General features: G+C 35.7%; 1 protein-coding gene across 2 annotated transcripts in view; it reads right to left on the bottom strand.

The window, feature by feature from the left end:
• LOC134744621 (potassium channel subfamily K member 6-like) overlaps positions 1-23,055 on the bottom strand; it is an 83,892-nt gene that overhangs the window by 4,469 nt on the left and 56,368 nt on the right. Inside the window, exons 3-6 of one of the 2 annotated variants that reach the window (XM_063678500.1) lie at positions 18,120-18,233; positions 4,843-4,983; positions 1,607-1,816; positions 315-503 (exon numbers count right to left, since the gene is read on the bottom strand). In XM_063678500.1, coding sequence (XP_063534570.1) covers positions 315-503; positions 1,607-1,816; positions 4,843-4,983; positions 18,120-18,233 — 654 coding nt within the window. Of the gene's footprint in view, positions 1-314; positions 504-1,606; positions 1,817-4,842; positions 4,984-14,669; positions 15,411-18,119; positions 18,234-23,055 lie in introns of those variants that run through there. The other variant, XM_063678499.1, reaches the window with a different exon arrangement.

A 23,055-nucleotide genomic window follows, 5' to 3' on the forward strand; every position in this document is an offset into this window, starting at 1 on the left:
ATTGAGGGCTGTAGCGCATTTTATGAATAACCTCCTGCCTACTTAAATTCACAGAAAAATTAACAAGGTTTGATCACTGATGGATGTTTGGACCATCAAGCATCAGCTGTACCAGCTAATGATGCTCATCTGATACTACGACGCCTTCAGGGAATTATGTCTTATTGTAACTAAGTCTGTCAAGCGAACAAAAGTGCTATCAGGTTACAATATAGATTCCATCCATAGCCGTCAAACAAAACATTACTTTCACAGAAATGATAGGTAATTCTGAAAATTTATTAGTAATAAATTTGCAATCAAACCGTACTTACAAGTAGTAGCCACTTTGTACAAGGGGCGGTACTCCTGCCCAGGCGAGTCTCCAGGAATGTAGTCGCCCAGCCCTATGGTGGTCAGCGAAATGAAGCAGTAGTAGAACGAGTCCAGGTAGTCCCAGCCAGGCTCAAGGGAGGCGAAGATCGCAGCTGGAATGACGAGGAAGAACACCACCAGGAACGTCACTGGAATCGAGAATGCGACAGTTAGCTTGATAACTTGATCTTGAACTAATGAGTAATCTGCGGGCGCAGCATGGTTCCATTTTTATCGCCTGTCACTATGCCCGTCACTTTTGCACTTACATACTTGTTAGAACGTGACATATAGGCTCTACTGGCGATGTCCGATACTTTTTCCCACCTTCATCCATAATCAGGAGCGAGTAGGCTATAATTCTTACGCAGTCTCTATAAGGACAGACATTAAACGGGTCTCTATTGTTTGACATAATTATTGAAAGGCATTGCCTAATGTTTTTTTCAGGAACGAGTAACTTTTCAGGATTGCCATAAAACAAACCTTTTTTTTACCCAGGGGGAATCCGTTATGGATCCCACCGGCCCGGGAGAAGCCAGGTGGGTATATCCGACTCCCACGGACTAAGCCCCCTGGGGTGTTCCGCCGCGCGCTTTGTGGACGGGGTTTCGGGAACTCGACTTTAGACCTCCGATACCCCACCGGCGTTGCCCTTGCGGGCTTCTCAGCAGCCTACTCTGTTTTAGGCGCCTCGGAACACTTGAGGGCGCCATAAAACAAACCTAACCTAACCTAACCTATCTATAGGATAATCCGAGGAAAATCCTGAAAAGTTAACTGTTTCAGAATTATGACTAATGATAATATGACAATCATTACATTATGACTTTCAATAATTATGTCAAACAAATGGACCCCAAATTCAACACCTTCTAACCCTTTATAGGGCACATAATAAGATATATGTATAAGGAAAAAAATACCACCGTAACGACATATTTTTGTATTTTTTCCTTAAGTAGAATTTCTAGGCCAATAACCTTATACCACCTGACAATGAGGCTTAAATTGAGGTATTTTTTGGTCTATAAACCTTCAGCGATTATAGGTTCTGCGGTCTGCGACAGCCACAATTGCAAATACAGCTTGCTAACACAAAGGGATTTTAACTAGGTACTTTATGTCTTTCAACTGTTCGTAGCTTGCTAAAGGCCGTTGACGCCGTTGTTCAATATAGTTGTTAGAGACATGCGTTTACATAACAGTTTACAGGCATTTATAGACAACACTTTAATTTTGTAATACTTACCAATAATCGACAGGTGCACCAGCCGTATACTAAAGGGCCTGTAGAGGTGGCCAAGCTCAGCGTTCAGGGTCCGCAGCAGCGCAGTGGTGGGCAGCAGCAGCCGCTCCACCAGCGCCGACAGCAGGATCAGGGTCAGGGGGATACCCAGGACCGCGTATAACATGCAGAACAGCTTGCCCATCTTGGAGAGGGGGGTCACGTGGCCGTAGCCTGGAATATGTGTTTTTTGTTAATATTGTTATATTGAAAAATTGTACCCTAAAAAAAGTGAAATTATTTTTAAAATTGCTTTCTTGGGGTTAGATATCAAGATATTACGTATCATTTGTGGTATATTGTACAAAAAAAATTAGTAAGGTATATCGTATCTAAAGGATCGTACCTTGATATTTTGTGTCAAAAAATTAACAAACTATACCAACTGATGAAAAGGCGCAGTTAAAGGGTTAAAGAGGTATTTTCCGTTGGATATATGGACATTACGTATAATTTTATGATTAATATGTACCATTTCTGCAGTACAGTTCCATAAGTCTCGTAAAATAGGTATTGAAGTAGAACTGTGTCACTTTGTAAAATTGAAAAATTAAAAAAATACTTAGCGAAATTATTTTTAAACTTGCTTTCTTGGGGTTAGATATGAGCATATCACGTGTCATTTGTGGTATATTTTACACAAAAAATCAGGCATATCGAATCAGTCTGAAGGAGTCAAAACTTGGTATGTTTTGAAAATTCTTTTTGTTTTAATAAAAAAAAAATGTAACTATGTGGATGTTAATATTAGAATTGCATCAAAAAGCCCTTTCGTATAATACCACACACGGTAGGTTTTTAAAACAATTTTTCAGATTCCCTACTCTCTCCAGGTAAAGAATCTCGGTGTCATGATGGACCAGAGTCTCTCTTGGGTACCTCAGGTGAATGAGGTTAGCAGGAAAATGTTTGCTGCAACTGCATCACTCCGCAGACTCCGTAATTTCTTGCCTTACGCCACTAAGATTGCGCTAGCTCAATCCCTCTTATTGCCCATATTAGATTATGCCGACATTTGCTATCTGGACCTTACGGAGGACCAGCTGAATAAGCTCGAGCGCCTCCAGAATCTCGGTATAAGGTTTATATTTGGTCTGCGCAAATTTGACCATGTGTCACAGTTCCGTTCTCAGCTCAAGTGGCTTCCTATTCGTCTTCGCCGTGACTCTCATGTTCTCGCCCTTCTCTATGGCATTCTCTTTAACCCCGCTACACCACCTTATCTCAAAGAGCGTTTCAAGTATCTCTCTTCTATCAGATGTTCTCAGACTCATATTCTTGCTTCTCCCTCATCTACTTCTAAATTTTATAATAGCTCTTTTACCTTCAGGGCTGTTCGGCTGTGGAATGCTTTACCAGTAGAATTAAGATTAGCTAAATCTCTCCCCATATTCAAAAATCAGCTAAAACTATACTTTCTATCTCTGCCTTAAGTTGCCATTTTATATATTGTATATATGCTTGTATAAATATATATTATATATATATATATATATATATATTGTATTGTATATTTATCTGTGTGTTAGGTTTCGTTTTAATACTTATATGTATAAGTAGTAATTGTAGTATGTGTGTTTGTGTTTAATAGTCTCCATATTTAGCTCTTTGCACTACCTGTTGACTTTTGTATGAGTTCTACATTTCCTGCTACCCAAAGGTTGTCTGGAAGAGATCGCTTTTTAGCGATAAGACCGCCTGTTGTTACCTGGTTCTATTTTTTCTTTAAATATTTCTTTGTAGTTTTACATGTATGTAAAATGTATAATTTTGGTGCAATAAAGAATATTTACTTACTTACTTACTTTTTCCATACAAAAAAATGTTCAGCACTCTCCTCTTAAGGGAATTTTTTTTAGGAACTGCGGGTCAAAAATTTTGTTTTGACCTCTAGCACAGAATAAGTATCCTCTAGCAAAGATAGATATAACTCCGTAATAGATGGATACAGTCTAAGGAAAAAACGTGCCACGAAAATCACGAAAATTTGATTCTCTATCAGATGGCCACTACCTTTGGTCTATTCTCGTATAGAGGGCGTTGACGGTTTCGTTTGTTATTTAACAATTTTAACGCGTATCAGTGAAAGAACATGAGTCAAAATCATAAATATAATTAATGCAAATAAAAAAATCATTTATCTATATTTAAATACATTTTATGGTATTTTTTATAAATCTTCATTTTTAGTTTTAAAGTGTGTCGATAGATGGCAGTGAATTTACTGTGGTTACAAAATTTACTATGAGTACCGCTCTATCCTATTATATCCTCTTTGCCTCGTGTGCAAAACGGCTAACCTGTACATCGATTTGCGGTTTTTTTTAAGAAAAAAGGATGAGTATAGTTTTTTTCTGTTCTTATTTACTGACAATTTGGTTTGACCAACTATAAATCATTTTTTTTCTGAGCCTACTTGAGTGTCCCACTGCTGGGCAAAGGCCTACCTCTCCCCTGGTTCTCCATTACTCCCGATTTTTATTTCATAAATCATAATAATATTTATACATAGAAGGCGTACGTCTACCCAGCTAATTTGTGCCTACAACGGCGAACAATAAAAAAAATACGTTCACTTTAACAACATTTCGTATTAAAAGGTGCCCCATTGATTCCATGTTTTATAACCCATTTTACATGATGAATGATCATTGCCGTCCTAAAAATTTGGTTCATCCATCAAACCTAAAAAACAAGGAACACAAATTGATTACGGTCAATTTTCCATTCTTTTATCACATCCAATCGTTATTGATTTCTAACCAAAAATTCAGGGTGATTCAGGTCATAGACCTTGAAAGGTCGCTATAATCCATTTGGTAAATACTGGCTAAATATATTGTTTTAATAAAATTATTTAAGTACTTTTATTTTTAATTTAACCAGTGAAATTGACGATGTTAAAAAAGTTACATTTATTACTTTAAGTAGGTACCGAATTAACTTTTAAAAATATCTGGGTTTCCATTTTCATGTTCTTAGGTCTGATAAACCACACGGATTTTAATAAACAATGATGGCGGACCGGCTGTCTTCGTTAAAGTATTTTCTCAGAATGCAACCGAAATGAACCAGACCTACTTCAAACTCAGAAAAATCCTACAAAACATTCAACTTTACATTCGGTTGTTAGTGGTGTTGTGGTTGGTGGTGGTACGGTATTTAAGCGGTAGGAATGGTAAATATAACAAAATTCTTACCGATAGTAGTAATGACAGTAGAAGAGAAGAACAGTGATTGTCCGAAGCTCCAGTTGGGTCCGCCGCTCACATTCTGCGCCGCCGGCACGCCCTGGTTGGTGGCAAGCACCACCACTTCTATCAGCGATTCCAGGTCATCAGCTGCGAAAGAAGGGGTTTGTTAGACCATCATCATCATAGGAATCTACTTTTGTTAAAAAACACGCTCGCCATGCTCGGATATAGTCGCATTTTGATCGTAAATCGGAGACGCAAAGGTGCCCAATTTTTATCCCAGCGTCGACAACGCAGCGCCACTGCGCGCCCGGCACGGACCCAGCGAAAGAAAAAACAAAGCACGAGAAATTTTATTCCTTCGGCAACAATGTGTTATCCCAATAAAAAAAATTAAATTAATAATTATAATACAATATAACAATACTAATAGTTATTATAATAGTATTAGTATTGTATTGTAATTATTATCTCAGGCAATTTTTCTTAAAAACTTTAAAGTATCTGGAGTGGCTTTTGTAATTCACAACAACGGGGCCTAAGGGGGTGTTTTGGATGTAGTTGTAGGTAGACAATACTCATCGGGTGCGATGCAGAATTACTCGATTACCTATATGATAAATTAATCCCTAAAGAGATAATTGCGCCTAAAATTTGATGTGAAATTATTTGTGGCTTTCCATTGGAGAAGGGTCCTTATGCTTTATGTGCAATAAGGACCTTTCTAACGCAAAAAAGGCGCAATACATATGATGTCGAGTTGCGGAAACCAAGCCCGCGAAAACCTATAACCTAAGGACCTTTCTATCAGAATTTCTGTTTGAATTTCAGATAAAAAGGACCTTATTGCACTTGAAGCATAAGGACCCTTCTGTAATAGAAAGCCATATTTTACTATTACAGGTGTAGTGCATAATTGTTTTCCATCGTATTTTCTCGGAAACGTTCGTAATTGTCATGCTATTTAAGTCAATGTCAGTACTTTTTGTACCGAGACTGACTAAAATAGCAAGACATGTTCGTATGTTTCCTTTTAAATACGATGGAAAATAGTTATGCACTACATCTGTACTTTGTTCCTTTTAAAAGCAAGTTTACAAACGCACTTAACCAGCTGCAGTTAAAACCACAACCGTTTAAATGTAACTTATTCAGTGTTTTTCCTGAAACCCGCATTAAGGCAACACGTCTGCGTACCAAACAATGGCTTTGCATTACTTAATAAGTAATGCCAAGTAATGCGTTGGCAACAGAACGCGCAGCAAGTTGGCCGTTTAATGAAATAACGGGGCTTGGCACCGATTTATATTAATAAACTTTACCTGGAGTTATGCACTTTAGACGATTGCGTAAAAAAATATGGAGCCGTTATGTGCCGTTGAAATATCGGGGAAATTCTGAAGAAAGGCCAGGTCAAGAGCACCCTAAACCGGCGAGCGTGTATGAGGAATGTTATGAAAGTGAAGGAAGCGAAAGAGGTATGTCAGGATCGTAGCAAGTGGAAATCCGTGGTCTCTGCCTACCCCTCAGGGAAATAGGCGTGATTATATGTATGTATGTATGTATGTATAAAATAACGGGTTTGTATAGGACACTGGGTATACCGTCTGGAACACATCGTGTAAATGACATAAACGTATAATCTAAAATAAGAGTAAGACTATAATTTTTTCTAAACTTGTTTTATTAGTCGAAAAATATGAAAATACAAACTATTTATAAATAAGCGACGTTCTTATGACACATCATCAGACAAATCGCTATCTCACTATTGCAAAAAAAAGAGTAACTAATTCCCAGAATTCCAGGTTCATTGTTTCATGCCCAGTCACCCATAATAACTTTATCCAGAACAATTTCACCTAGTTCCAAAACATGAATAATGGAATTTTCATTCCGCCATTCCATTCGCGGCGCCATTGTGATCATCATAAAGTTGCGTTATTGTTGTGTTATTGCGTGATTAATGGACTTTGTGATTTGATCGAATGATGGATTTTGTGATTTGGTCGCGTTGACCGCCCCGAAATGTTTAATGTTTTTCGTGAGATTATCAATAAAACGTAAATGTTTCCTGACAGCGATTAATTTCATGTTATTTTTGACATTCGAATGGTTCCTTAAATCCTTACTTCAATTTGAAAACAAACCGGAGGGCCTGAAATCAGCGGCAGAAATTATATTTGGGTTCTATAAGTTATCAGTGTATTTTGCATTTATAGGGGCATTTTGGATAGAGCCAAGTGGTGTTTCCGATACAATGTTGATCAGTGAATTGCACATTTAAGCATCAAACCTTAAAAGCACACCCTTGTTCACTTGAACCTTACATTAATTTATGAGGGTCTATTGAGGTAATCTCTGGGCATAAGAAATAGCTCACATATTTTATATATCTACCGCCTAAGCTTAATTATTGAAGATTATTATTACTCTAAAGGGTCGCTAATTAGCAAAAAAGCAATAAGTAATATTCCAGACAGCGAACCTACCAATCATATGCAAGTAGGTGACACGTGATAATGTGCGTAAATGACCGCCCTATCACAGCATATAAATTACATAAAGTAATTGCTCAAGCTGTGTACAGGGGGTATCCTGATAACCCAGGAGGGCGCCGACACTTGGGAGTGACCAGTTTCTAATCGCATTAACCTAAAACGTCCTATGTTCATTTAAGTTTCATTACGGCATACGTCTTTTTGGTTCAAAATAAAGTTTTAGCGTACAAGAACAATGCAGCAACGACACTAGCCTTCATACAATATGAATCTTCTTGAGTGGACCATAATGCAGACGTTACGATTACGAGGGCTCGTCTGCTCCAAAACCCGTGTGCAACGTTTTAGACTTTAAGTTTATGGAATAAGATCCGAAATTGTGTACAATTATGAAACGAGACCATACATTGAATGAAATGTTTTACGTATACACGAGCCCGGAAACAATAAAGGTTCGCCAGAAAAGGGCACTAGTGGTGGCATAAATATTAAATTTTGTATGTAGCGGGAAAGAGGTAATATTACTCCTCAATTCAGGTAATTGACTTTGATCAGGTTTCTTTCAAACATCGGACCTGATAATCTATACATACCTTTTGTATATTATCAGGTTCGATGTTATTACTATGTATCGCATAATTCGCATATATAGAGTAAGTTATGCAATTGCATCTTAGACGATTCAAGCAGCGCTTGGGGCATAGTTTGGGGAGAAAGTTGAGGAACACTTTTTCTAGTATAATATACCATTTTTTAGGGTTCCGTACCCAAAGGGTAAAAACGGGACCCTATTACTAAGACTCCGCTGTCCGTCTGTCTGTCACCAGGCTGTATCTCATGAACCGTGATAGCTAGACAGTTGAAATTTTCACAGATGATGTATTTCTGTTGCCGCTATAACAACAAATACTAAAAACAGAATAATATAAATATTTAAATGGGGCTCCTATACAACAAACGTGATTTTTTTGCTGTTTTTTCCGTAATGGTACCCTTCGTGCGCGAGTCCGACTCGCACTTGGCCGGTTTTTTTCTCTCAATACAGATTGTCAAAGAAAGGACCGATCACGTTACCCGCATCGCGCAAATAGTCCTAACTAATCCTTGACAAATTCTAGTTTTTATCGTGAAAGTATAATTATATCGGAAATCTTTAATTTTACTTTATAGCCTCGGTAGAGAGTACCATTTTGTTCCATTTGGAGTTGAAACTAGGTCTATGGGGTCCCAGCGCGCACAAGTTGTTTGCAGAAATCGCGAAGCGTCGTTGACGTAACTGGTGACCGAAGAGGCGGCTTCCTCGCACAACGAATCAGCATTGCGATATAGCGAGGAAATGCCGCCAGCATCCTTGGTACAATGCCTCGAGGGCCTATCTTAGATTTAATCTAGTTATTAATTTCGTTTACGTAGTACCACTGTATATATATCTTGTATGTAAATAAATTTCATGAAAGGAAAATATTAAAAATAAAAAGTATTTGTGTAAAAAAAAAGAACTTTACAGTACATATGGTGTTACTTTCTCGCACTAGTGCTTAAAGTGCACTTTTTTGTGCTTATGTCGAAAGTTTAAAGGGCCATATGTACTGTAAAACGTTGTACGATATACCTGCGAAAAGCTAATTCGCAAAGGGATTTCCTCTTTTCCGCACTTGTATCGTAAATAACTATTACAGTACATATGGTGCTACTTTCTCGCACTAGTGCGTAAAGTGCACTTTTTTGTGCTTATGTCGAAAGTTTAAAGGGCCATATGTACTGTAAAACGTTGTTCGATACACGTGCTAATAGGTAATTCGTAACTCGTGTCGATTTAAAACACTCCCTGCGGACCCTGCGGTCGAGTTTTAATTTATCGCCACTCGTTTCGAATTTCCTCTTTTCCGCACTTGTATGGAAAATAACTATTATAGCTACAAGACAGCTTGTAACATTGATGATCTTATGTGATGTTCCACCTCAAAAGTTAGTTCAGTTCAAATACGCAATCAAAGCAAACTTATAATTATTATAGATTACAGTCTTTAATAATTCTAAGAAACGTAACTTAACTTGGAATGCATTAATGACTTTATTATAAAACCCAGACGCCAGAGACACGATAAAACTGGGTTAAGTATATTGTATATACCTACCTAATTGCATTATTTAATAACAATAATAACGCATTGGTTAAGGGTACCTAGTACATAACTACTAATAAGATTTGACATATTTATACATCTTCTGCGGCCATGTTTCAATAACTTTCTAAACATGAGTATATTTGAAACTTTTCCAATATAACAAATTATGTAGCAAAGTCTAGGGTCCAATTCACTAGTCTCAGAGTTTTGTTAACAACCTTCAGAATACTTTATTAAATTCTTATAATAAATTGTTTACTTACCAAATCCAAAGTCGTTAAGGCTCCTATTCAATAGAATGTAATTCAATAATGTATGTGTGTAATTGACAATAATGATTGCTTATTAAGTTATTATATCACTAATGCGTGTTAATGTCAACCACATGTCAACTCTCTCATTATGATACCATTGCTACCATTTAATTTTTATCTTCGTAGCAAATAACATTTTTTTTATGCAGCACCTATTCTCTAGTTAGCAACAAAATGAGTACTCGTATTTACGAATTCACTAAAGAATAAGTAAATCCATGATCTCGTAATCAAATCCTGAGGTGATGATAACCTTTTAAACTAATAAATAACTTTCTAATCTTGTCTTTAAGAAATCGGGGAACATAAGTAGGTACAGTCCCCTCTATACATACATACCATACAAATCCATACCCTAACATAGTACCTGTACCTACCCACTTTCTATGCAGCTAATATGACGACGTTGGTACTTAAGTTGGGGCACTTACTGTATCTACATTAAAAAATCCCGACGAAGTGACATCCTCCTTTTTCGATTGTTTAATTGCATAGCAACGTCTGCAGACTCTGCAGTTAAATGTTTTTTCACCTATTTTACGTTTGGTTACATTCTTCGATAATATTATTTATAATTAAAATTCTAGAGTTCCGTCCTCCAGCAATCAGTTTTGGAAACTGGTTGGGTGCGTGGATGCATAACTATGTAGTTAAATAAATAACCGGTTGTTATAAACGTAGTTTAGATACTGTTTTAAGCAAGTTTCTAGTTTTAAAGCTAAAGGGAGATTGTGTCATTAACATTTTGATTGTGCGTCAATGCTCTTCTGGTGTTGGTAGTTGGTAGGCACTTAAGTATAGCAACAAACAAAAATACTTTTATGATTAGCTAGGTAGGTTGAGTTTAATGTAATGTGAGTAATGTCCATGTTACAACAACGCTACATGCAACATTACATTTTGCAAACAACAACATTGCATTTTTTTGTTTTTTGCATTTTTATTTACTTTTTATTGAAAAAATAAATAAAAAAATATATTTTACAGTTCATATGGTGCTACTTTCTCGCACTAGTGCGTAAAGAGCACTTTTCGTGCATATGTCGAAAGTTTAAAGGCCCATATGTACTGTAAAACGTTGTACGATACACGGGCGAATAGGTAATTCGCAACTCGTGTCTATTTAAAACACTCCCTGCGGTCGTGTTTTAATTTATCGCCACTCGTTTCAAATTTCCTCTTTTCCGCACTTGTATAATAAGTAACTATTTTTTGATAATTAACTATGCCATTTAGTTTCCTTAAACGTACCTAACCATACCCCGAAGTTGACAGAATTTAATAAAAACACGGGGTATAGCTATTGTAGAATTTAGGTATATTGCAGGCATATGAAATGTACTAGTGGGTGGGCTTTTAATAAAGCACCTACCTACTTAAACAAAGTACAACTACTAGGTGAAACCACGACGGTAGTAGATAGTACTAAATCTATTTAATGTACATATGTATTGCTTTTATACCCAAATTATAGTATAGGTATAATAATCGGATACCATAAGTAAAATAGGCACCAGTTATAATGGTAGGTAAAGTATAGAGGCAACTCCAAATAAAATTATTGTTTAATTTCAACTGGTATTATTGTAGTAGCAATCAATATTATCTAATCTTTTACGTTATAAATCGATAACGATTAGTGCCACAATTACACAAAATGATACATAATGGAAGTAATTGATAGATTATATAGGTAAAGATATTAAATGTGGCTTTCCATAGAGAAGGGTTTTTATGCTTCATGTGCAATAAGGACCTTTTTATCAGAATTTCTGATGAAATTTCAGATGGAAAGGACCTTGTTGCGCTTGAAGCATAAGGACCCTTCTGTAATGGAAAGCCACAAAATTAATAATGAAGCATTTAAACACCGTATTTAGGTCGTACTTACCCAGGTTAGCCTATATGAGGATCAATAATAAGATGGCACAGTAATATATTCAGAAAAATCAGAAATAGTGTTCAAGTATAAAACATCAGTGTTAAAAAAATCTATCAGAAACTTTTTACTTTCAAAACACAGAATTACTTGTGAAACTTATAAATAAGTTAACAACTTTGAACTGTCTGGGATTTTTAGAAGGTCATTGTGTCATGTTATTTCAGATATAGAAAGAGTAACGGTTGATTATTTATGTACCTTGAGGCGTATTCTGATTGTAATAACAGATTATATATATATACTCATTAAAAAAAACTCATACTGAACACCAATCAATATGTAAACAGGCCCTAAGGCAATTAAATGTACAAGCTCGTGGGTCAGATAAGTTAAGATAAGTTAAGTTAAGTTATAAGTTTTATAAAAGTAAAGTAAAGTATTGAAATATTTAGTTGACAAAGCATATTATCTCCAAAATGGAGTTCAATTAGAATACCAGTAACTTTGAGAAAGTTACTTAATTTAAGCTCAGGAATGCACCCTTGAAATTAACGGAGTTTAAAAAACACGGCGTACTGTGTAGGTACCATATAAATTGTATACGTATTTTGTGAATGTGTCTTATTAAACCTTAATTACTTCTGCATTTCAAAGTTCCTTTACTTTTTATTTATTTTTGTGGCAAAAAACAACAATAAATAGTAAAATATACAGCAGCAAGTAGCAAAGAAGGCCGTAAACCAATAAAAATGGGCTTTTGTGTGGTTTCTTTTCTTTGCTTTTGATCTTTACTTATTTCCCATTTGTTTGTTTTCTAACAACAAATATTTCATGATTGCAAACTTTTGGAATCATAAGTAACGCTGCATATTTACTTACATCTTAAAAATATTTTATATAAATTTTATATCAATTGAAGTACCTACATACCTACAGAAAAAAAAACGAACTAGAAAAAAAATATTTCATCTTACTGAAATCAAAAAAATTAAGGCAATTAAGGCAATTAAATTCTAGAGAGTTGACCTGATAATGTCCAATTTTGCTACATTTTCACAGGCAATATTACGTCCACCTTCTTTTCAGGTTGATAGATGGCCAACAGGTCTTAATCTGGCTGGAAATTGATTAAAACAATATATTTAGGAGCCTCAACGGGGCCCTTTCACGTCAGCTTTCAATTCGGTTAACTGCGAAAATCAGAATAGGTAATGAATGAAATTAACTTGTCTTATTGCTTTGCTAAGTTTAGTTCTAAAATCAACTGAGACTTGTTTATTTAACAGGCACCTTTAGGTCTCCCACCAGTTGAGGCTTTTCACAGTCCTTGCGGGTTTGACGAACGAGGTAATGTTCCAATTTTACGAAATATTTACGAAATATTATTTAGAACATAGGTAGTTATTGTTACCAATTTCATACGGGTTGGGGCAGCGTTTGAGGGAGAGAGGTCATGACCCTCTTTCCGGGTCATTCCTGATGCAGAGGCTGTCTGTCGCGATCCAGCGTTGCAACGCGGCGAGCGTGATGGGCACCTTTGCGTCTGGAAGGGCGCGGGACGAGTGGTTTGACTAGGTTCTTAGTGGTGTCTTTTATTTAGTTTAGTTTTAATTTAGTTTAGGTTATAGTTAATTTTAGGGTAATTTATTATTATGTACCTACTCGTATTGTTGCGACTTAGTTTTAGTTTAGTTTCTAAATCATGGCAATTTGTGTTTAAAACAAATAGTTTTTTTTTTGTATTTTATAATTTTGCTTATTAAAAAAAGGAGTTCCGCTTGTAATATTAGTTGTAGTTTATTTATTATGCAAGACGGCCTCATAACCTCCGTAGGTTAACTTTGGTAACCTTTATAAATTAAATATGGAGTAAGCAGTTAGTTGGTAAATTTAATTACCTACATAACTCCAAAGTTATAAATAGTGGTACCATTCTAAGTACTGATGTGCCGTCGGAGAGCTTCCAAAATTGCGAAATTTCCACATGGAAAATATCGAAAATTTCTCTATTTCCACAACGAATAATTTCCTATCTTTGCTGTGAAATTTCCGAGAACTTTTCCAGCGTTTTGAAAATTCGCAACTTATACCTTCATCTATTCTAAACAACCTGTCTGTCAGTCAACTTCTTCAATCGAAAATTCAAAAACTTATTTACCTACTTGGGCAGATCTACCTATCTTCACGTTTTTATAGTTGATGGACTTAAATAGCAGATAAAATAATCATAGAAATGGAATGGAAGTTAAGTTCTGTTTTTTTACAAAATTGAACCTACTCTTGCATACTATCGTATCCCCTATCCCCTACTAAACTTAAAAAATAGCCGATAAAACCTCGCGTGGTTTGTGCACAAGCCCTTAGAGCGTTTTTCGCAGATATCGGATGTCGGATGACCTTGGAGAAAAAGAGCAGCAAAACATGCCCTAAGGCCTATTATTTTTGCATTAACGCTATCTCTTGAGCATCAAACAATAATTGAATGTATAAAATATTAAAAAGGAAGGTGGTAGTGGTGGTGGTGATGGTGGTTAAGGTGGGAAAAGTTGACTAAACGTTGAGAACAATTCGAGTACAAGTTCAAGCTGCCTGGAATCGTTTAAGTTCGTCACAGACGGAGCGATAATATATCGGCCGATATCGACAGATATCTGCGAGTATCGCTAAGCACCACACACGCAACGATACCGAAATGAAAATATATATCGCTCTCTGTCTAGCACCTACATTGTGAGAGAGACGAAATATACCGACCGATACATCGCAAGGCATCTTTAGGCATCTGTAGATATAATCGCTTCGTCTGTGATGAGCTTAAGTAGGTACCTAAGTTACTGAAGTCATTGATAACTTGACAAAACATTTAAGAGGAATAATTGAAGATAAGGTTCAAGATTATCAGCGTGCACCGTTCAAAACATGTCCTGGATTTAATATTTAAAAATTCCAATTTTAACGCTACAATATTTATTGATATAAAGTCCGCTAAAAAGCCCTAAATAATTACCTAAAATATTTGGATGCCGCATCATGAAATCCTGCTTCGCTCTGATCACATCCAACCGCACCTGATTTTCCATAGGTGCTTCCAAAGCCGAGAACACCAATGCACCAGAAATCAAATAGATAAAGTAGAACGCCACATAACTCAGCAGCAGAAAAGTAAAACGAGCCTTTCCAAATAACCTCTCAGTGGCTATTAACGGTTGGAACGGAGGATGCTCCTCTTCATACAAAATTTCCCGCTGCACCACCATTTTCTTCGGATAAGGGTAGAGTTGGGAATGCACTATCATATCGTCGTCACTTCTTGAGCTCATACTCCCGTACGAATGAACACGCGCGTATTTATTACTCGCCATTATTGAGCTAATTTTCAAATTTCGAACTTCAAATGTCCAATTCCAAGTTTTACTGTGTTCCAAACAGCGGGACGTTAAACTTTGGTCAACTGTATTTAAAAAACCGCTTAGGATGATTAGGTTCGACGAATAACGCTATAGTCTCTGTCACTTTACAGTTACGAAGGCATTTCTCGAGTTTAGAAACGATCATTTTGATACATTTTACGGTTTGAAGTAAAGAAGCGCGGGAGTACGTTCAACGCGGGGGCCGTTGGATAACTGGTTGGGTTGGAGCGATGTATCAAGTATTTAATCTACGGCGTGGGTTGGTAGATAAGAGGTTTATTTACCGACCTACCTACTTAAGTTTTTTGTAGTTGCTGTGATAAAGACGGGATACTTAGATGTCTGATACTATAAATACTTTTTTGTACCTAAAAAACTACATTTATTAACTAAGCGCTCGAAAATCGCTGACTATGCTTATAAATAAATAAATAAAAATAAAATAAAAACTGGCAGTTACCCTGTTATTATTTGAGTAAGTTAATTAGATTTATAAGTTCTCCTCATTGTTGTTTGCCTCTCGTGCGTATTTCGTTTCGTGAGCTACGATTGGAGCATGTGCACAGAATAACTAATATTACTACGCATGTGTTTAAAAAGTAGACATATGAACGTTGCGAGGGATTTAATGTACGATAAACAAACAAACTTTGCTGGCGAGGAAAATAGAAATTCACCACCGCAACCGCACCGCAAGAAAGAAAACAAGGTGACGTTTAGATGGCACAGCTACCTACACGCGGGCGCTGTAACTGTCAATTTCCTGGATAATAATATAAAATATAACACTTTAAACACTCGCGTTATGTACACATAATAAATGTCATTACCGGGTCTAACGCGATTAAATTTCATTATTTTAGTCTTCCGTGACCACAGCTAGTGCAACCTAGTTGAAATGTGGGAAAAAAGGTAAAATAATGAAATTTTATCGCGTTAGACCCGGTAATGACATTAATTATGTAATAATATAACAAACAAAGCCTGCACCAACAAACGTCTCTTTTTGGCCCAGTGGTTGACTGGTAGAGAATGCCTTAAGGCATTAAGTCCACCATTTGTACTTATTTTATGTGCAATAAAGTATAAATAAATAAATATAAAATGAGTGACTGATTTAATGTCATAATCGCAGCAGTAATGCGCTGACTAACGTCACCCATTTTATCAATTAAATTGACAGATACAGCGGCGATAACAACGCCGCTACCGAAAAAAAATTGCAAATGTAATTAAGCTGCAGTTGCCATCCGCACGTCACAGTTATAGTATGTTATGTTGATGTTAATGTTTGTATTTTATTTTGTTAGAATTACATATGTGATCTAGAATTCTAGACCATTAAGCATCAAGATAAATTAAATGACGTCAATATGCCATTTGTAAACAGTAGAGGCGTGGCTTCCGATATAAACACAATAATTATTGCACTTATTTATTATTACGGGGCATCTTGTTTTATTACATAGGTACGTTTTTCCTAAGATACTAAAGTTCACGCTCCAGATTGCATCATAGATAGCATAATATACATGCAATGATTTACGATTGATCGTTGCAAGGAAAGGTCTCAACTCTGTGATTTTATTGAATCTCCTTTAACTAGATAATTTATCCTTTTTGGTGCTCATGAACGTATTATATAGCTAGGGACAAGTGAAGAATAAGAGCTTGCTGTTTGTATAGTAGAAATAGAAATCATTTATTTGTACGCACAAACGCGGATGAGAAAATTATACAAATTAGATTTAAAAAAAAGCGTTTTGGGGAATTAATTCCCAGCAAGCTGGAAATCATTTTAATACCTTAATTTGGTCCTAAATGCGTATAATCCGAGTTTGCTCCATTTTGGGAGCCTTGAGGGATACATACCTCGGATTGACAAAACCACTCGATACCCACCACCCCACCCCTACTCAATGTCAACTACCAACAAGGTTGTCGTGGATCAGACTCGTGTAAAAAATTTCGGATTTAAATCCGAAACACGATTATGCCAAAAAAAAAAGAAATTTAAAGTGGTGGCCATTTTTTACAATCTTTGACTACGAATTCATGAGGTATCTTTCGAATCCCCAGTTGTCAGTTTTTATCATGATTAGATCAAATTTTTCGTCCGACGTACCGTTTTTGACCTATACAAGCGAAAAATTAAAAAAAAAGCAAAAAGAAATCCACAACTGGAATGGAGCAAAATATGATTATACTAATTTAGAACCAAATGAATGTATAAAGACAATTTCCAGCTTGCTGGGAATTCATTCCTGAAAAAATCTAATTTGACTGGCCTAAAAGCAAAGCAGAAAAACATAGGAAGGAAAAAGTCGGCATTGTCTGCAATGCGCATGTAACACCTCTGGAGTTGCAGGCATCCATAGGCTACAGTGACTGCTTACCATGGCAGGCCGTATGCTTGTTTGCCACCGACGTGGTATAAAAAAGTGCCACAAAATGGTCTGGCATGGTGCTGAGGCGACTTCCTGCGCTAATCTTAGTAAGATGTGTTTCAAATCGTGGTTGTAAATATTGGTTCTCCATACAAATGTAGTTACGCTGTCATTTTAAAACGAGTAGCTAGTTTGCTCTGAAACTGTACTTACAATAATATATGTAATTAGTTTATGTAGCTTCAGATACCATACATACAAACTTACACACAACAGTTTACGTTTTTTCACGTTATGTCTACTGTAATGATGCTCCCACACTGGCAATTATATAATGTTTATAACATTTATGTGTGAGAGGGACAATATACCCAACACTCATTGATAGTGCTATTAGCACCATATTTCCATATATTCAGCCCCATAAACAAACTATAATGTGTGGCTTTTCATCACATTTCGTCCTTTCCATCTTAAATTCCAACAGAACTTCTGATAAAAACGACCTTATTGCACATGAAACATAAGGACCCTTCTCTAATGGAAAGATAATATATTAATTAAATAAATATAAAAAAAAAAAAAATTAAAATTAAACGTAGAAATAAAATTATTTCTAGCAAACTCACAAGAAGTATAAGACAAAACAAATCTACTAACCTGAGATACAAGGATGGTCCCGCAAGAAGTCGTGCTTGTACTTTTGGACCTGCCGAGCCCTTTGGTCGTCTGGTTGACCCTGCTGACCCTCCAATTGCTGAAATACCAGCGCTCCTAAAAAAAAAAACAACTTTTTCATGGCATGAAAATTATTTCACGACCACTTGGCATAAAGACACTTTTCTCGAACCTCTAAACTGTCTCCAGCTTATAACCTGTATTTTATTTCCTTTTTTACTGAGACTGTGAGACCCCCTTATCTTATAGTAGCTTCGCGAGCCCCTGTAACCTCCCCGGGACGTCGAGACTCACAGGCTGAAGGTATAAAAACACTAATGACTTATAATGAATTTGTACGTTCGAGTTCACAATAATCTTTAAATACCAACGTTCCAAGAATATATTTACACTACCTTATTGTCAGTGTCATACAGCGTGATAATGTATTTTTGGAACGTTGGTTTGTAAATATGTTAGTGAACTCGACTGTCCTGCCACGGCTTTGCTCTTAGATTTGCGTGAGGCGTTATAACGCTCGACCATGTATTTTTTTAATCATGATAATATATTGATGTGTAAGCATCAACTTGAATTTGTAAAGATTAATAAATATGTTTTATGTTTTTTATGTTTTTTTATGGCGTTATTCACAAACGTCTGTCAAACAATTAACAAACCGTTCATAATCGTTTGCCCCTATCCGTCATTTCGACATTTCTGTTTGTTAGAAACAGAAAATTTAACAGAAATTTGTAAGAGGTTGCTAAGTTTTATGAATAAGGGGGTTAGGTATAAGGTTTTATACTATTAAAGCAAAATAGCGTTTCTTTCCAATAAATCGCAAAACCGACGAATTTTCAGTACCTAAAAAACCTCCTACTCTAATAATTTGTTTTTAAATAATACTGATAGTAAATTGGTGAGAGAGCTTCATTTTGCCGAGTGTGTCCTTTTTAAATATAATGAAGTACGTCTTCATAATACTTACTGTATTAATTACGTGTAAGAAGTATAATTAAAATAACACAGGCAACACGGTACGCTTAGCAATTTCGACTCGTGGGTCTTCAAATTCAAACTCACTTCGTTCAAGCTAGTACACAGATTTATAACAATAATAGGCACGTTGTAGAGTTTTATAGCTTCGCACGGGTGCAATAACATTTTGGCATGGGAATCATGCAAACTCATAGAGGTACGGATTTTTGGATCATCCGACAAGAAATTGTAGAAAATTATTGAGGGCGCCACTTTCTACGTAACTGTCACATTTTTGACGTAAAATCATGGAGACTATATAAAGGAGCCAAATCTCTATGTATGAAAAGTGTCCAACAAAAACAGTAATTAGGCGGCGCCACCATACACCGAAATACTACCAAAAACAACCTACGTAATTTGGTCGGGTTATTTGTTGCCTTATATGGTTCATGTTATACTCATGTCCTAGAGCCTAACTAGCGCCACCGGAGAGATTAGGAACTATTATTTAAAGCTGAAAGCGGTCACTTTAGCAACAATTCTGCCATAAGAGATTGGCATCCTTTCTATACCATCCATACGTAAAATGCTTAAACATGACAACAATTTAGGATCGCACTATAATAAATAATTTTCATAAAAACATTTTGAAACGTTAAATGCGAAATAGGTCGGTAAGCATTCGTATTTAATCGACTCTTTGAAAGTGTTTTTGTCACAGATTATACAATAGTTCTTAACGAGCTTTGTTGTAATTTCTAATAATAACCGAAAAGGAGATGGCGGGACGACTTGGACGCATTCTACTCCAAATGGTGGGAAAAAACGAGGGGAGGCCTTTGCCCAGCAGTGGGACACCAAAGTAGGCTAATTAAAAAAAAACCATAGGGAGTTAATTCTAATAGGTTTCGTTATATTATCAAGGATTAGATTAGACTAGATTGTTATTTGTAGATTAATTTATTTGCAAATACTTAACTATATTTAAATATTAACAGTGTATACAGGTTGAAATTTTAATCGCCCGCCATAGTAGTAGTAGCTTTATAGATCATACCTACTGAACAACTCTTATGACCAATGCCGAAATCGCGAAAAAAAATTTGCTGTCCCATAGCACTCAGGCGGCATCATATCAGCCGGAATGTATGAAACCAATATTTTTTTTTGCAATTTCGGCATTGGTCCCATAATAAAAGTTGTTCAGCGTGACCTATAAAGTCACTACGCAGTGTATTATGGCCGGTGATTAAAATTTAATTATTAAGTTCACTTCTTCCATTTCTTATGGAGTTAGGTATACGGTATACGATATTGTATTTCTGTAATCTGAAATAAGATTTGATAATTTGATTATAATTAAGTACATCCGTACTGTTTTATTAAGACTGGCAACCAATCTCAAACTTTGCGGAGCAGGTGTTCCAGGTATTGGACAACTTTTGGGTCTCTTTTGTTCTTTCGCTACCTATCTATAAATTAGCTTACATTATTTTCATACCTTATGTACCTACATAGGGACATTAGGTACTACGTTAAAAATAAATAGCAATAACTTGCGGCATACATAATTTTAATCATATTAAGTTAGGTAAGAGTACCTGGTATTGTTAGTATTTTATTAGTCCAAAATTTTCATAAGTACGTACTATTTGGCCAGATGGGAAGATTTTTTATTTGTTGTCAATTTCTTTTAGACACATTTCGATAAAATTTGTTGGACAGATAGAGTTCCCTATTCTACAATTGAAGCGCAATTTCGTCGTACGTCCTAAAAAATATTTATCTAAGTTACAAAAAGTAGGTATGGAAATTGCATAACTCAAAGGAAAATTACTTTTTTTTAGACAAGTTGTCATTTTGTATTTATCCCGCATAGAATCAGCCTAATTACATATCAATATAAGGAAAAAAAATTGACAACAAATAAAAAATCGACCCAATTAGCAAGCGACATAGTCAAACGCAGATGGTCCTAACGATTCCTAACTAAAAGCGAAAGTCAATAATGCACTTCTTTAATTAATTGAAAGGGTCTTTAAACTACAAAATTTAACACGTAAAGAACGTAATATTGCCCACAGTAGGTGATCGGAGATGACTCGCCTTTCGGCGATCGATCGCATTTCGTTCTCACTAATTTTTTTTTTTTTTTGTTAATTTTTTTTCAAAAAAGTATAACACATTTTAAACTTATACAAGTTTCGCCAAACTTGCGTTTAACTTAAACTTTAACTTTGCGATTATTTGATTTTCTCCGTTAAAAACTTTTGTGTGGAAAGGACGTCTAATAAACTTTGCCAAGAAAATAAAACAAAAATTCGCGGGTATACCTATATTGATAAAAAATGTTCTTAGGTTTTTACGATTATGTATACGAGTTCTGATGCATACCTATGTTCTCGTCTAGTCAGAACATTTTTTTGCCCAAAAATATTTTTTTACATAAAAGGCAACACTGTTTATGACTAATACTAATTTAGCTTAATTTTATGTAGACATATATTCTAATAAGCTTTTGTTAGAAAAGAAACGGAAAAAATATTTGATCAGCAATTTCGATGAAATCTGTGTTTATTAGAAACATTGAAAATTAATAACGCCATAAATGCCTGGTAACGGTGTACCTATATATAACAATCTAGCGGATTATAAATAAATATTTGATATCACACGGCGCAAAAACTTATTCTTTTTTCGTTAAAATAGAATACGCAATCCTCAGTCCAATCACGTGGCTAAAATTGGGCAAAAACCTGAGAAGTTGCGGCTAGGACGATTTATAACACTTCCAAGTTGAAATTAACGCTGCGAGCTTTTAGAAAAAGCCCGCAATCCAGCGCAAGTCTGTGGACGAGACAATTCCAGTAGGAGAGATGGATGATAGTTTAAGAGCCTTGGCAATTTCATTACTAATTTAATACAATGTAACCCATGCATTTGCCCTAGACCTAGATTTAAATTTAAACCTCTTAATGTTACACGTTCACTCTCCTACTGATCGTAACTAAAATAATTTTTTATGTGGGTCGAAAACTGCCCACTTCGCACATGGATACCTTCTGCGGCATTGTTACATTACTATGATAAAGACACGTTTAACATACCTATCGAATTCCATCCAACTCGCCTTATCCTACTAGCATCTTAAAGGGATTAATCACTTATACTTGTGTCTATTATCATTAAATATATTCATACAAGGTCAGGTGGGATAAGAAAAACAGTTTATTTTGTTCGAAGCAAGAGAAACAGTAGACTCTGACCACTGCACTAACTTGGCAGTAAGAATGCATAGGTACGTAAATAAGTATATCCCTATAAGCTCCATACTTGACGTACTACTTGGCAGCAAAACTTAGAATGGTCTGATTCTAAATTATTTCCTACAAGTGTTTCTCCTGTCCCGGTATTTCTCTTACCTTACCTGAACTTTTACTGAAAATACTTAATGTATAGTATTTTTTTGATGAAAAATAGATTGCCTATTTTTTTCTTAACCTTGTCATAATAAGATACCGTTATCTAGAGCCTGAGCATTTGAACGGTATTTTAGCACGCCTGTATTGTATTTCATTTTACAATGAAATAGCTCGTACTAGAAAAATAAAAATAAAATAATTCAGAAGTACGAGAAAAATAGCAGCGATTTTAAAAGTAAATAAAGATCTAATTTCTGAAACCTGGTAAAAACTTTAACGAACATTTTCACGCCCAAAATTACAAACTACGCTATTGGTCCGTTTTCATTGCTCATTCGAAATGTTGCGTGCTGAGAATCTCTAATTTCTGCTTTTGTGGTCTGATTGCAGTTGACCTCGTAAAAAATCAATTTTAACGCCATTACCTATTAATGCAGTCCGCTTTTCAGTACAAGATGTTTATGAGCAAGTTCTGCGGGAGAAAAGTCGTAAGGTGGTTAAGGGAGATGTATCAAGTCTCGTAAATGTAAGCT

Source organism: Cydia strobilella, chromosome 10, assembly GCF_947568885.1.
Source record: "Cydia strobilella chromosome 10, ilCydStro3.1, whole genome shotgun sequence".
NCBI classification, from domain to species: Eukaryota; Metazoa; Arthropoda; class Insecta; order Lepidoptera; family Tortricidae; genus Cydia; species Cydia strobilella.